The sequence below is a fragment of the Ursus maritimus genome, unplaced genomic scaffold (assembly GCF_017311325.1).
Source record: "Ursus maritimus isolate PB19 unplaced genomic scaffold, ASM1731132v1 scaffold_3, whole genome shotgun sequence".
Lineage (NCBI taxonomy): Eukaryota > Metazoa > Chordata > Mammalia > Carnivora > Ursidae > Ursus > Ursus maritimus.
In genome coordinates, this window is record NW_024425563.1 from 65,747,896 (window position 1) to 65,762,586 (window position 14,691).

The window sequence follows — 14,691 nt, forward strand, 5'->3', positions numbered from 1 at the left end:
GCCGAGGGTTGGGAGGATGTGCAAATCCAATCCAGCATTGAATACCAGGTCATTTATTCCAAACTGTGTTGTCCCGGAAAGTGCGTAATGGAGCAAAGGCATTTGTCATTAAGCTCCTTCCATCCTTAGTTGACTAGGCCCAGAATTGCTCCTGATGCGCTCCCTGCCCGATCTGTAAGCAGGGTCAGCGTTTCAGGGATACCTGGGCTTCTCGGGAATTACCTGTGTTTGTGTCAGTCCTAAGGAAGCTGCCAGTTCAGCTCTCTCGGGAAGGGCCAGGTACTGAGTTTGCTGAAAGCGATGGTTTAAAGCCTGGAGCTGCAGGCTGGAGTAAATGGTCCGAGGCTTCCGAATCTTTTTCCCTTTTCCATTGAACCGGATTTCCCCGTTTTCAATCACTGTGGTTTTTTGTTGATCTGCAAGCAAAAAATACAGAGGAGCAGTCACCCGTGAGGCCGCTGCCGCAGCCTCCCTGAGCTCGGTCCGGCCTGCGCCGGGTCTCCCCAACGCCCAGAAAGGATTTCTTCAAAGCGTCCCCACGCCACCCTGACCTCTCTGGGTTCACAGTGCCCGGGTGCCTCCTGTGGGTGCGAAAGCTTCTTCCCGACCCTAACTCCGGCCCTAATAAAGTGCGGGCACTGGACCGCGGGAGCGCCCCCGACCCTGGGGCAAAGAGCCTCGCTCTGCCGCTGAGGAGGCGGCGCCGGCCGCTCTCGGTGGCGCGCGGCTCTGCGGGGCGGCGGCTCTCGCCGCGGAGCGGGGGCCCTCGGCCTGGCTTTACAGCGCCTTAGGCTGTGCTTGGGCCACCCTGATGTTTCTGGGGCCAGTTGACTTGATGTCACTAGCTCCAAGCCCGGTGCGTCAAGACCCTCGGCGTGTTCGAAATGATTCTGCTGAGAGGGACCGAAACCCCAAACAAAACACAACCAGCCACTCAGACCAGCTCCGGAACAGGCTGAGCATCGCCTGGCAACTTTGAACCCCTCGGGGTCTGAGAACCGTCCGCCCGAGGCCCTCTGCTTCGCCTCACGGAACAAAGGCGCAGCCAACATTGTATCGAAAACCCAGAGGGAGGGGGGCCTGGTCAGGGGTGGGGGGTGGGGGACATCTAAAAGCCCGCAGCAAAGAGCCCGATTGTCACCAGCTTAACCACAGCTAGAGGCAACGTCAGCTTCCCTTCGGGTCACCGAAGCGCACCGGGCGCCACCCGCAAAGTAGGCCACTGGCTGCCCAAATTGGGTTGGGGAGCAAAACACACTCCCCAGTTCCGGCCCAGAAATGTCCCCAGTCCTGCCAAACGCCGGTTACAGCCCGGAGGGGAGGAGGGAGGCAAAGGGCGCACGGACCCAGCGAGCCGGAGCGCGCAGTGCGGACCAACTCGTAGAGCGAAGCCAGCGCGGAGCCGGAGGCGCGGCTCGAGTGGCGCGCCGGAGACCAGGGAGCAAGGCCGGCGGCGCCGCTAGGAAGCCGAGGGTCCGCGGCGGCGAGAAGGGGCCCGACTGGGCGGAGGCCGGCAGGCAGGCGCCAGGCGAGCGGGCGCGCACGAGGCCTGGCCGGGGGCGCGCCGGGCCGCCTGGGGGAGGGGGCCGGCGGAGGCCCGGGCGTTGAGGAAGTGAGCGGGGCGGGCGGGGTGGGGGGCAGCCGGGAGGCGGGAGGCGGGAGAAGCGAGCTGCCCCAGCGGCCTCTCACCTGTGTCGTCCCCTCGCGTCTGGGCGGCCGCGCTGCTGTTGTGGTAGGACTGGAGGTAAGGGCTGTGCTGCGAGTGGCTCATGTAGGGGTAGGCGGCGAGCGAGCGGTGGTTGTAGGAGTTGCCGCCACCCGACGCGTAGGGCGAGCCGTGGTGGTGGTGCTGGTGGTGGTGGTGGTGCGAGCCGGCCGCCGCCGCCGCCGCCGCCGCCGAGTGCAGGCAGTGCAGAGGGTAATGCGCGCCTGCCATGGCCGGGGAGCTCTGCTGCGAGTGCGGCTGTGGCGGCGGCGGCGGCGGCGGCTGCTGTTGCTGCTGCTGCTGCTGCTGCTGCTGCTGTTGCTGCTGCTGTTGTTGCCCGAACTCCATGAAGGCGGATTTGGACGAGTCCTGGCCTTCCAAGCCGTCAGCCATCGTAGTCATGGTCATCATCAAAACTTTGGGGGCTGGAGAAAGCCTTCTCCCGGGTTTCCTCCACCCTCCCCCCACTTGGCTCGCGCCGCTCTCCCCTCTGCAGCCACCTTAGCTCTTGGGATTCTTGCAAAAAAATAAAAAATAAAAAAAATTTTAAAAAGAGGGGGTGGAGGTGGTTCTCCCTCTCCCTCGCTCTTCTCTAATATATATATTTTTTAATATAAAGAGATATAGTGAGCAGGGCCTTGTTAACTCAAAGGGAGGAGGAAGGGGGAGGGATGGGAGAGGAGAGGGGGGAGGGGGGAATCTGCTCTCCCCCCCTTCTTTCCCCCCTTGGATTTTTTGGGGGCTGGTGCAGTTTAAGGCAGAGATTTTAAGGTGGATTCTGCGAAAGTTGCGCGTCTGCTTTCAGACTTGATGCAGACGCCACGAGTCGAATGGTTTGTCTCCAAAGGGCAGCGCCTCCCCATTGGTCAGTCGCCCCCTGACGTCACAGGCGCACGGCTTCTACTGGTGTGTGCGCCGCTCGCCGAGTTCTTCGCCTACCTTCGGCAACTCCAATCCCAGCCTCGAGCTGCAGCCGGGGGCCGCGCGGCTCCGCGCGCAGGGCTGCCGCCGAGGGAGGTGCCTCCGCCCGGCGGGCCGCCGACGCCTCCCGCCGCACCTCGCGCCCCCGAACCCGGAGCCTCAGTTCCCAGTACCGCAGCCAGTCCTGGAACAGGCTGGCCGGAGGCCGCTCTCCCTCAGTCCCCTTCCACCCCAGCAGGCTGCCTGTTCTCAGAAGCAGTGCCCTCCGCATTTAAAGCGAGGCCCCCTCCCTTGACCTCTTCTCCACACCCCCCTCCCTCAGTCCCACTGTAGTCCCGCGGGAGCGCCCTGTCACCGTGTATTTTTCTAGACGTACTTTATTGAAACCACAGAGGGAAGAAGACCCCTACACCTGGGCCCCATCCCTTGGTTGGGGGGAGGGTAAAGAAAAAGAAAAATCAGACCCTGTTTTGGCGACGTTCCTGCCGTTTCAGGCCGTAGTCCCCATATATTGAACAAGAAAGGGGGAGGATATTTTCCCCCCAGAACGAAGCAGCCTGTTCTGAAAGCGAATCGTTGGAGGACTGACAGTAATGCATTTTTTCCTATTGAAAACAGAAGCTACTGTAATGCTTTCAAATATATGCAAATGATACATGCGGTTAGTGGTTTGGCAAATCTTGATTACAATATAAACTACCCAAGTAAAAGTGCCTTCGTCCTAAATTTGTCTCTCGATTACAATTCCAATTGATTTTATTTTATTGTCAACATTGTTAATGATAAAAATAGAGTCGTTTTACAGTTATTTTTACTTTCTGGAAGGAGGCAATTAGAGTTCTAATCAGGAATACACAAAAATCTCCCATGATTAACTGCAGTACTTTGTTCAAATTGCTGCTATAAAATTCAGAACAATTTGCCTGTAATGATTATGGACTGGGTTTATTTTGGGAGGTGGAATAAAAGTGGATATAGCATAAATTATCCTCTAATTATACACCAGTGTCGCCTCAATTATCCTCTTATCAAAATGGTTGTCTAACTGCCGCATTTAGTTTCAATTCTCTCCTTTTTTTCTATAAAAAGAACTTCATACCTTGTTATTATTAATCCATTTATTATTTGCAAGGGGATTTATATCCGCACATCCAGGTGGTAGAACCACTTCTCTTTCAAAGATGGACTGGGGAAAGACTTTAAGTTCAGAGCAGCCCAGGGCTGCGGATCTAGCCTTTCTCCTTCTAATCTCCAGACCCACTCAGATCCAGGCAGCAGAGCAGAGACAGCGGAGTCCCGGAGCGCAGCTCAGGCCCGGCCACCAGGTAGGAGAGCCGGACTCGGGACCAGGCGCCAAAGAGGGCAGGCCGGGGCCGCTCCAGGAGTCGGGTCCCGGGACTGCGGGGAGGCGCAGGAAGTCTGCACTGTCAGTGGATCGGGACTGGGTGGGCACTACATGCAGACCCCCACGGGCTCGGCGCCAGCGTTCAGTCCGCGACTAGACCCAAACCGCGAGCCTTTGACCACACGGAGAAATGCACAATCTAACATCTCCAGGTCAACGTGTCTAGAGGTTGCAGGGACGAGTCTGGGTCTTTCTTTGGGAAAACTACTGGGACTTGTATGCACCCTGTTCGCTTGGACTCCATAAGTTATGCGACCTCAGGAACCCGAGAAATTGACAAGTTTTTGGTTCTGCTCGCCCCGTAACTCCAGGAAAGGTGGCTGCAGCAGTAGCAGCTTCGACTCTATTTACACACTGTGCGAAGCTCTGCAGCGGCGGCTTATGCTAATTGATTTACCCAGCTCCCAGCCCGGGGTCTCCAGGCGTCGCCAGGCTAGTTTGCCTTTTTCTTTTCCTTTCCTTCCTTCCTCCTCTTTATCACATAACCTGAAGCTCGCTGCCCTGGGTTTTCGCCGGGGTTCTCAGGGAAGCAGCGTTTACTCTCCTCTCCCCTCCCTTCCCCAGCCCGCCGCGCTTAACTTCTTGAGCCTCGGGAGCCGGTTCAGTAACTCTGAATTCATTTTTAAGTGGCGTGCCTTGTTCCCCTTCTTTTAACAAGAGGTGCACTTTAACACGCGAACCAGTAACCCGATCCACGCGTTTACAAATCGGCAGTGAATTAAAACAACAACAACAAAAAGCTTCAAGGAAAATGAAAGATGGGCTGGGTAAGGGGAAGACGTGTGTAGGGTGTGTATATGGAGGGGCAGAGGGGAGGTCAGAAAAAGAAGGCCCCCCCCCCTTCCCCGGCGGGCTCTCGGTGCACCCGGACTTGGCGCCGAGCTTGTTTGTAGTGTCCTCCAAGCTAGCAGGTAGACGTGGCAATTTTATTGCTTTATACCCTGCAGCTTGCTGTTAACACGGTGAAGGCGTTTCTTTCCCCCCGCCCCCCAACCCTGTGCATGTCTCTGTTTCTCTCTCTATGCTCGCAGGTGCACCGCTTTCCTCGCTGGCTTCCCCAACTCTGGCCGCACCCGGAGCGGGTCGGGTCGTGGCGGGACCGCAGAAGGTCCCCGCACTAAACATCAGATACAGGGCTCAGCAGCCCCTATTTGCAGTGGGTCCCCCCCCCCTTGTTAATTCCCAAGAAAGCCTGGAGGGCTGGAATTGTCGGGGTTGTAGCTACAGGGCTCTCGTCTCACTCCCATTAGAGGATAAAACCCCCCAGCACTGTGTTCAGAGGAGCAAGTGTGCAGCTACACCGAAGTAACAGTTGTCGCCAATGGGAAAGGTCCTGCTGAGCGCCAGACTGAGTCAGTCAGTCAGGGGCTGGGGAGCTGAGCGGGCGAGGGGTCCCTCCCGCCTCTGTTTAGGTCTCCGTGCGAGTGTGCTGGATAGACTACCCCAGTGCTTGAGCGTCCGGCTTTCCGGCGGGTCCAGGGAATAGCTAGCCAGAGAGCCAGTCCGGCCCCACACAGTGTGTCAAGGTGGAGCGCAGCTAGTGGCTGCCACGTGTGGCCTCCGCCACCAGCCTCCGCTCGAGGAGTTCGGTGCGCAGTGGCTGTCCCCCGCAGGGGCCGCTCCCCGCAGGCGTTTCTCTCCCACTGAACCCTGCACCTCGGCTGCGGAGTCCTTCGCCCCGTGTCGTGAGCTGCAATCAGGAGCCGAGACGAGGCACCCCTAGTTGGTTCTAGTCCAGCGCGCACCTCCGGCCCTTCTGAGAGGCAAGAACCTTCGGATTCTTCAGGGCCTCGCAGAGAAGGTGCACGTTTCAGGGCCTCCCGCCACCCGCCAGGCTCTGGCTTCTACCTCTTTGTCTTGCGGGCTGGGGATCCCAGGCCAGCCCTTGGCAGTGGGAGGAGGTGGGCAGGCGAGTCCCGCGCTGTCTTTATCATTCAAAATAGAAGTAAAGCCGGCAATCTGGAGGAGTAGAAGGCCAAAGGCTCTTTTAGATCCGGTAATCGGTGAGGGTCAAATTCACTAAGAAGTTTGAGAAGGCAGACTTTGAGGCCTAAACTGCTTTTTGCCTTTAAAGGAGTCGAGGTTTGGGGGCTTGTATTCTAGCTATGTTATTTAGAGAAAAATCACGATTGTCAATATAAGACCGTGTGGGTCAAGGCGCCCAAGGCCACTGTGGGAAGGATGGGATCTCTGCGATGGAAATCCCCCTGCTGTTTGGGCTATGGAGGGGTGTTAGCCCGCTCCCTTTGGCCAGAGAATGGGTTGGGTGCTGACGAGGGTTTGCAGCCTCTGCGCCCTGTAGAAGTGCATTGAATCCGGGCAGGGCCTGGCTGGGTTTGGTTGCTAAGTTGGGCTCAGTTATCACGTTAATTCTAAGGAAATTAGACCTCAATAAATAGCCTTTGAATTCAAAGAAATAACTCGGTATTGATTTACATAGCCATGCTAAGAACCCCCTTCTCAAGCAGAGACATTGATGGAAAAAAATTCCTGCTAGTCTTTTCCCCATTCAATGTAAAATTCTGTTTGTGTACTTGTGTAGGGAAAGGGTGCTTGATATCCTGGAAACCCAGGCACTCTTTTCCCCTCCCCCAACCCACACACCTGGGAAAGCTTGGGAGTAGAACAAGAGAGCTGCCTCTTTCTCTTTCTTAGCCCAAGTCAGTGATGTTATGTTCAGGGGTAAGCAAAAGTATCAGACTATTCAAGAAAGCACTAAGATTGTGGCATTATTTTCTCTAGTTACAAAACATAATGCCCATATTAATACCCTCCCCTCCCAGGCTCCCCAAAATCCAGCTAAAAAGTGGGCCCTGTTCACTCCACACCCAGAAAGAAGCTCACTGAAGTCTGGAAACAACATCTCCCTCATCTCTCCAGTCTACAGTTCCAAGAACTAGTAGCTCGGATGCTCCAACATGGATGGCACTCACTGGGAGCTTCACAGACTTTTCTAGACTGTTCAGTTTGGAGAATATTAATTAAGCATGTTTTAGCCTAGGGGCTCCTACTCTAGGTCTTTTCAAACCTGGGCTCCAGGGAAGTTATGAAAGCAAAGCCAACCAGGTCCTCAAATTCAACGCCTTTGCCTCTCCCTGACCCCATTCCCAGACTGTGAGAGCATCCAAAGCTTTCGTAACAGAGGGAGCCAATATGCTGGGCCTACAACATATTCAAGAGGGAAAACAACACATGTTTCTACCACCCCCAGTTTGGGGATTGTATATAGAAGTCTTCCCTCCCTCCCTTCCTTTCTTCCTTCCTTCCCTCCTTCACCTCCCTTCCTTCTCCCTCTCTCCCACCCCTCTCTTTTATCAAGCATAGGACCCCACTCCCTAATACACAGATACTCTTCTTTCTCTTAGGAGGGGTAAAAAAAAGAACTCAATAATGTTTAAACATGTAGATTAATACAAAAATAAGTAGTGGTATTTATCTTTTTAATCTGTTGGATAAACCAAGGCCGAGCCTGCCATATTTGCCCTGGTGGGAATTGTAGCGGGGCAAAAGGGGAAGGGATAGGGTGTTAGAAGTCAGCTTTAATCAAGCCAGTCTTTGGAAACTAGGACCTCCTGACCATTGGAGGATCAATGCAGCCCTGGAGTGGCCGGGAACAAGCAGCAACAGGAAATGGCAGACTATTTTTAGGATAATAAGGAGTTAATATAGCTGGCCAAGCCTCTTCCTAAATGCCTCGAAGCATCCTCTGTTTTAATTTCTTCATCCCTATATCAGCAGTAACATAACAAAGTCACAGCAAATGGCTCAACAGGAAGGGAGAGCCAGGCTTAGGACAACTCTTGAGGAAAACCTGGGGTGGAAAATATTCTCTTGCTATCATGTGAACTCTTAGATGCTTCTCTTGTTACAACAGAAAAAGAAATCAAAACCATTTTTCATTAGAGAGAGAGAATTGTACCTGACTACCCTTGTGATAGAAATGCTCTGGTGATTTTCATATTCATGCCTATTTATAGGCACTTTGTATCCCCTTTATTTCATAACATCCCAGTAAAGGGAAAGGTAATTTATTAGATATTTAGCAAAACTTTCCTTAGGGGGCAACCTATTGGAAAGCCCTTAGAAGTGAGGGGGTTGTTTGTTTGTTTGTTTGAACCCATTCTCTCCTCTGTGCCCTTTCTCTTTTCTTTTGCTCAGAGCAAATCCTTTCTTATACAACTCTAGGAGAAAGCAAGCCCCCTTTCCGTCCTACCCAGGAGAATGAAATAGTATTCTTCTGTAGGTCTCAATAATTTTGTGCAGAGTCATCTCCCCCCCGCCTAAGCCCCGTCTCTGTCAAGTGAGGCTCCCTGCCCCACAGAGCTCAAAGCCTTTGCTTCTTTACATACTCACTGAGAGTTGTGTCCATTTTGGATACGTATTTGAGTTCATATTTGAGTTTGCCATTTTTCTTCCCACATGCATTGTGGAAATGGAGGCAGAGAGAGTAGAGAAGCAGGGAACATACAAAGGGAGTTGAAGAGAGATACAAGAGAGTGGACAAGAGAGAATTGAGTGTGAATCTGCTTCATTTGGAGAGTACCACTCTTCGTTTTTTTTTTTTTTAATTTTATTTATTTATTTGACAGAGAGAGAGACAGCCAGCGAGAGAGGGAACACAGGCAGGGGAAGTGGGAGAGGAAGAAGCAGGGTCCCAGCAGAGGAGCCTGATGTGGGGCTTGATCCCAGGACTCTGGGATCACGCCCTGAGCCGAAGGCAGATGCTTAACAACTGAGCCACCCAGGTGCCCCCACTCTTCGTTTTCTGCTCCATCGGGTTCTCCAGAGACCGCTGCCCCACCATGTTAGTCGCACAACTACTAAACCCAAGTCTGATACAAGCAGCCCGCTTTGCTCTGGGGGCTGGGGGCTGGCTAGACTCAAATACCTAGAGCCCACTGTTGGTGTTCTCTACTAGATCTTTCTCCCCATCTCCTCCCCACCCCTTAGCCTGTTTTCCCCTCAAACACCTAGGGCATTACGTTGCTCCCTCTAACAGCTGCAAAGTCGAAGGAGGAGGACCCTTTAAAAATTACAAAGGAGGTCACCCTCCCCGACAAATGAACCCTTTTAAGAACGAGCCTCTGGAGACTCAAAGGTCTTGGGCCCAAGAGTTAAAACGTGAGCATAGTGTTTCAGGCTTTGAGTGCAGCAGTCCCAAACAGACAGGCAGGCGTCCAGGGCTCTCTTTGGGGCTGGGGTGAGCGAAAGGACGGGGGGAGGGCAGGAGCCGGGAGGGCGGGCAGAAGCAGAGGGCGACAGGAACGCCCGCGCCCGCAGCTGGCTCCCACGCGCTGCTGTCTGCGGGGAACGGGGGCCAGATAATGGAATTCAGGAGGCAGAGATCCTCCAAGAGCCAGCCACTGTCTTGTACAGATTGGTAGAGAAACCCTCACTGTAATTAAAACCGTACAGTCAGATTAATTCAATGTGTTGCTCGGCAGCGTTTTTAATAGTAAAAATCCGCTTTAAAATTGAATTAGGGTCGAAGAAAATTTCTGCGAGACTCGCTGGATTTGCCAGCTTTCATTGAAGCCAGCCGGAGCTGGACTTTGGCGGTGGCTGCACGGTGTTGCCCCCTCCCCCTTCTGAGGCCCGAGACCGGGGTGGGATTGGGGGAGGTGGAGGTGGAGATGGGCGCAGGGGGCTGATCGACAAGGGGTGCCAGTTTGGGCTCGATTCTGAGAGGCCCGAGCCAGGCCCAGACGGAGCTCAGGGCCTGTGGTTACCCCTCCGATAGCCCATTGCCGGTTTCCAGATTCTGCAGACTTTTGACACCCAGGACTCCTCCTCCCCACCCTTTCGTGAAGTTCGCTGCTCAGGTAGGGTCCCGGGAAAGAAGAGAGCCCTGCTGTATCTTGAAGCAATTTCCCACTGTGTGTTCCCCAGTGTGGCAGAGGTTGGAGCCCTCCCTGTTTGGATGCTGGAGTGACAGGAGAAAGTTGTGGTTCTTTCTACTCACCCCAACCCATCCCCTTTCACTTCTTGAAAGTCTTCCAAAAATTAAGAGTAATATTTCAAGCGCGCTGTCAAAATGTCTCCCAAGCTTTGATTTGGCTTGCCGCCCCCCTTTCTCCCTTCCCACCCCTTATCCTTTGCATCTTGGTGGTTGTGAAATAAACCTTAGTATTATTAAGCTTTTCCCCTTTAAGGATAGACACCTTAGAGCTGAAAACTTGCTCCAAAGTTACTAGAAAAGGTGGCGGCTGAGTGCTAATCGAGAGGCTCTCGCATCAGACCTGCTACAGTGCGGGTGTGGGGGTGAGTGGATGGAGGGGGAAGGGCTGAGGGAGCTGAACCCCCCACTTTCCCAAGAACAACCCGTTTTTCAGGGGCGCAGAAATGGTCCCAGTTTTCTCCTTCCTCCAAGGTCTTGCCAGTGCGCGCGCGTGTACACACACACACACACACACACACACACACAACCTGGGACAAAAATTCCCTAACGAGTTAGTCACATCATCAGGCCTGAGAAAACAAAAACCGCTGTGGGTCCCTGCTCCTCCGGCAACATGCGCAGACGCTTTAATTGCCGCAAATTGTCACTCTGTCCCCTTTTCATTTTCTCGCTCCTTCGTTTATTTTTAGTACACTTCAAATGCCTACACACATCCCTAGTAAGGAGAGAGCGGAGCAATTATTGCCTTTGCCTTCAGGGCCTGCTTTGCCAATCATTGAATGGGGATGGAGTAAACAGGGCGAAAAGCGAGGCGCGTTATTGGTCTTGCTTATTTCAGGTGGAGGGCGGTAAATAACTCTCCCTACCGCGCCACCCCCTCCTCGTTTCTTGGGTCCCAATTATCTAGAAGAAAGGAGATGCGCCTCCCTCCCACCTCCTCCCCATCACACCCCACCCCATGTGAGCCAAGTTTTACTAGAATCCAGCAAATCCCGCCAGAATTGGCGGGTTCCTCGGAGAGTAGTTAGGAAAAGAGAATTCCACAGGGACCCAGCTCTTAATTCTGTATTGAATAGAAAGACGCAGCGTGCGCAGGCAACTTCCCCGCCCCCATGCAGGGAAGCAGGGTCCTTTTTATCTGAGGGCTACACCAGTGATAGATGCCCCCAGGTAGGTTATAGAGAACCCCCGGGGGTCCTTCCCCGTCTAGAGGAGCTTTGAGGTTGGGTTGGAGCAGTTTTGGACAGTCTGTTAGGACGGCTATCAACATTGCTGTTGTTCTAAATATTAGCCAGGAATTCTTAGAGGCGAACTTGAAATTTCGAGATGAAGTGTTGTCTTGAATGGTATTGCTACCTCTTCACTGTCTTTCCTGGGACCGACACAGCGGTCCGGGGTGGAGAGGGAGGCAGGTGTCTGTAGCAGCAGCCGAAGGAGGTATCTGGCGTCCTGCAGAGGGATCCGAAACAAATCAGTGCGGGATTAACTTGTCTGTCTGCTGAATTGTCTCCAACTGCAAAAGCTGCGCGGGCTGCTCCTGCCCGGGCGGGTTCGAGTTACTCGCGTGTCCTGGGCGCGCTGTCTCTTCCTTGTCCCGGCCGGGGCTGGCGGGCCAGCCCGGGACCTGTCGGGCGCCTGGCTGGCTTGGCAGGAGGTTTTAAAAGAACGCAGCGAGTATGAACTGCTCCATTCTCACACACACCCCCTTCCTATTTCTTTTTTATGAAAACATTTACAAGAAATCTAATTTCAGATTGTGGAAGTAAATTTCATGCTAGGATATATTTTACAAAACATGTAATCTTTCGGGCCAAAGACGTTTAATTAAAACCATACTTTGACAAGTTGAGTTTCAAAGCGAATTCACACCAGCGCAGAAGGCTAATTCATATTCAAGATGCAACCTGTAATCCATGTTGTTTGAAAACGCCAGCCAGGGCAACGCGCGCTGGATCTGTTCGCTACCTGCCCACGGGCCGGAGGACTCCAGAGTCCTGCGCTTAGTCCAGAGCCTCCCACGCTAAGGCGCTCTCCTGCGGTCTGCCTTGGTTTCGCTGCCAGGTCTTGAGGAGATAGAGGAAGGCTTCCTGGAGCACCTTTAGTGTCCGTAGAATAACTCCTGCCGGATGGTGGTGGTGGGGGTTGTGAGGTGGGAGTGGTCCGAGACCCCAGAGACTAATCCGGAGAGTAGGCAGGGGCAGACCGGGAGTCAGGCGCCTCAAGAAGTCTCAGTGGGATTAGAGTCCCAAGCCCCCTCTCCTCCCTTCTAGCTCCCTGACTGACCTGCTAGAGAAAAGGGAATCCTCCTCCTCCCCCCACCACACACGCGGCCTAATCTCCATTTCTGATGACCCCAAACAGGAAGGGGTAGGTTTGTCCTGCTCCAGCTGATTTATGGGGCATCTCCCGCAGAGTCCCCATGGAGGAGGTAGTGCTGGCTCCCAGAAGCTTTCACAGTGTCAGCTGCATTTTTGCAGTCTCAATAATCTTCCTCCGGACCCTCCTTTGCCTTTTCCCTATACATTGCCTTTCCCTATACATGTCCCAACTTAAGTAACAGTGGTACGGCCCCACATGGGAAGGACATGCTCCTAGCTCAGCTGGTTTACCAGCAAGGTGCTGGTAAACTGGCACAAGGTGCTAAAGGCCAACCGTGCCTGTTGGGAGGGCAGGAGCCAGTAGGTACCCTCAGGTGCACACCGATGGGAAACAGAGCGACTAAGATAGTCCGGGTTAGAGCTGAGGAATACTGTGAACTGCAACTCCAGGGCCTGAAGCTGTGGCCCAGGCAGGGTTCTAGGTCATTGTCCTGGGTCTCCAACTCGGTGTTCCCCTCCTGACCTCCACCTTGCTGGCCTTTTCTTCTCTTAGAGGGGACAGTGAGTTGTCATTAAAGTTAGACTCATGGCTGATCTGAAACCTGCCTCAAGAAAGAAGCTGGGACATGAATTTGAGTCTTATGTTGGTTCAATTTTACTCAACATGCTCAAGAAGAAAAACCTTTTATTGCAGCCACTCCCAAGACAGGGAAGGAGGATTTTGCTTCAGCTGGGGACAGTGAAAATTATTGATTGGCTGATGGACTTTCTTTTAGGTCTGTAGTTCCTTTCAAATGCACCCTTATTTTTCCATAAAGCACAAAGATAAGTCAATTATAAGAAAAAGCCTAAAATCTAATGTTCAAGAAGGATTTTAAACAAGATGGCTATCCCATCTTGAAACCTCTTGGTTTTAATGGGCCAGCTTAGGAGAAAACTTCATTTTTGCAAAGACAATACCCACACACAATCGTGATAAAGTTTTTTGCTCTTTACAGAGACTACCAACTGGCATTTCTGGTTTCAGTGAGTATCTCAGAAAATAGACATGGATGCTGGCAGCTAAATGCTTAACAGTATGCCACCTTAATAGTTATTGGTCAAATAATACTGATCTTAGGTGAACAAGTAAGACCTTGAAATCACTCTAGCGCCTTGCATTTTGGAGGGTTGGTTGGGGTGGGACTCTGGTTCACAGTCTAAAAAAAAAAAAGAAAAAAAAGTTATGTGATGATTGTAGGCCTGGAGGGTGAGAAAGAAAGACCTAAGAGACAAACAGAGGCACTGCTGGAATGGTTTTACCATTGTTTGAGCTGAGCACTAAAAAGTATGTACCTGACCAAATGCATTTGAAGCCTAATCCTATGCTGGAGACTTGTGAATTACACCAAAGGGGAGAGGAACTGCACATAATAATCCCCACCTGTTTTATTTCAGTGATATGAACAAGCAGTTTTCCTGTCACAGACAGGAGCGCTCTCAGGGGTGTTGGAGGCCCATTTGTGGGCAGTAATTCTGGCAGGGATATATGGTGGAAAGAATACAGGGTGGTTGGTAACTGTCAGGAGGGTGCTGCAGAGAGGGCAGGCAGCAGTGTTGGTGTGAAGGGGCAAGTTAGGTAATATTTCCCAGCTGGCCCACCCCTTCTGCAGCCCCAGAGAATCAACCTCATCGTTTCCAGCCTCTGAGCTTGGGTGGAGGTGAGAGAGGCCCAGACAGGCAGGAGATTTATGTCACTTCTTTACCTTTCTAGTTCCCTCTGCCCTTCTATAATTAGCCCCATTTTGCAGATGTGGGAGCTAACACATGGACCTCAGTACATAGACCACTTTGGTGTCTGGGAAAGGGAGAAGGATGGAATGCAGGTGTCCTAGCTTCCCATCTCCCAGGAAACTGTGGGGGCAGTGGAGAGAGTTGGGTTTGGGGTTGTTTTCCCAAGCGAGGCTTGTACAGGGTAATGTTTCTGTTTCTGAGGCTCATTCGGTCAGTGAAGTAGGTGGAATTTTCATGAGACAGAAAAGGCTCGAGAGATTCAACGTCGGGCAAATCTCAGGGCTCTGAAGGCAGCAGTCCAGGGTTTCTTGACTTCCCGCCAGTGTTCTTTGAACAGACTCCTTTCTCCTGTCTTCTTTCTCTTAAATTCTGAATACTTTAACCCTTGCTTGTAGTAAATGTATTTGCAGTTCTAAAATGTGTCTATTTCCCACAGAAATCTAGCGTGCCTAGGGAAGAATCGATACTAAAATACCCTTTTTATTTTTAAAGTGGGTTTTAAAGGCCTATTGTGGGGGAACTGAGATGTCAATGTGACCCGGAGGCGCAGTTGAGATCGGGCTTCTATTGGCTGCCACGGCAGGGCCCAGGCTCTGCCACAGTTGGCTCACGTGTGAGCCTTATCATGCAAATCCGAAGGCTGGGGCATGCGCACTGCATGGGGGGGGGG

At 52.6% G+C, this 14,691-nt stretch overlaps 1 protein-coding gene across 1 annotated transcript in view; it reads right to left on the bottom strand.

Moving 5' to 3' along the window:
• DLX6 (distal-less homeobox 6) overlaps window positions 1–2,152 on the bottom strand; it is a 5,706-nt gene extending 3,554 nt beyond the window's left edge. The window contains exons 1-2 of the mRNA XM_040643733.1: window positions 1,690–2,152; window positions 223–416 (exon numbers count right to left, since the gene is read on the bottom strand). Of these exons, the coding sequence (XP_040499667.1) occupies window positions 223–416; window positions 1,690–2,116 (621 nt within the window). The 5' untranslated portion in view covers window positions 2,117–2,152. The remainder of the gene's footprint in view (window positions 1–222; window positions 417–1,689) is intronic.
• Between the last annotated feature and the right edge of the window lie 12,539 nt (window positions 2,153–14,691).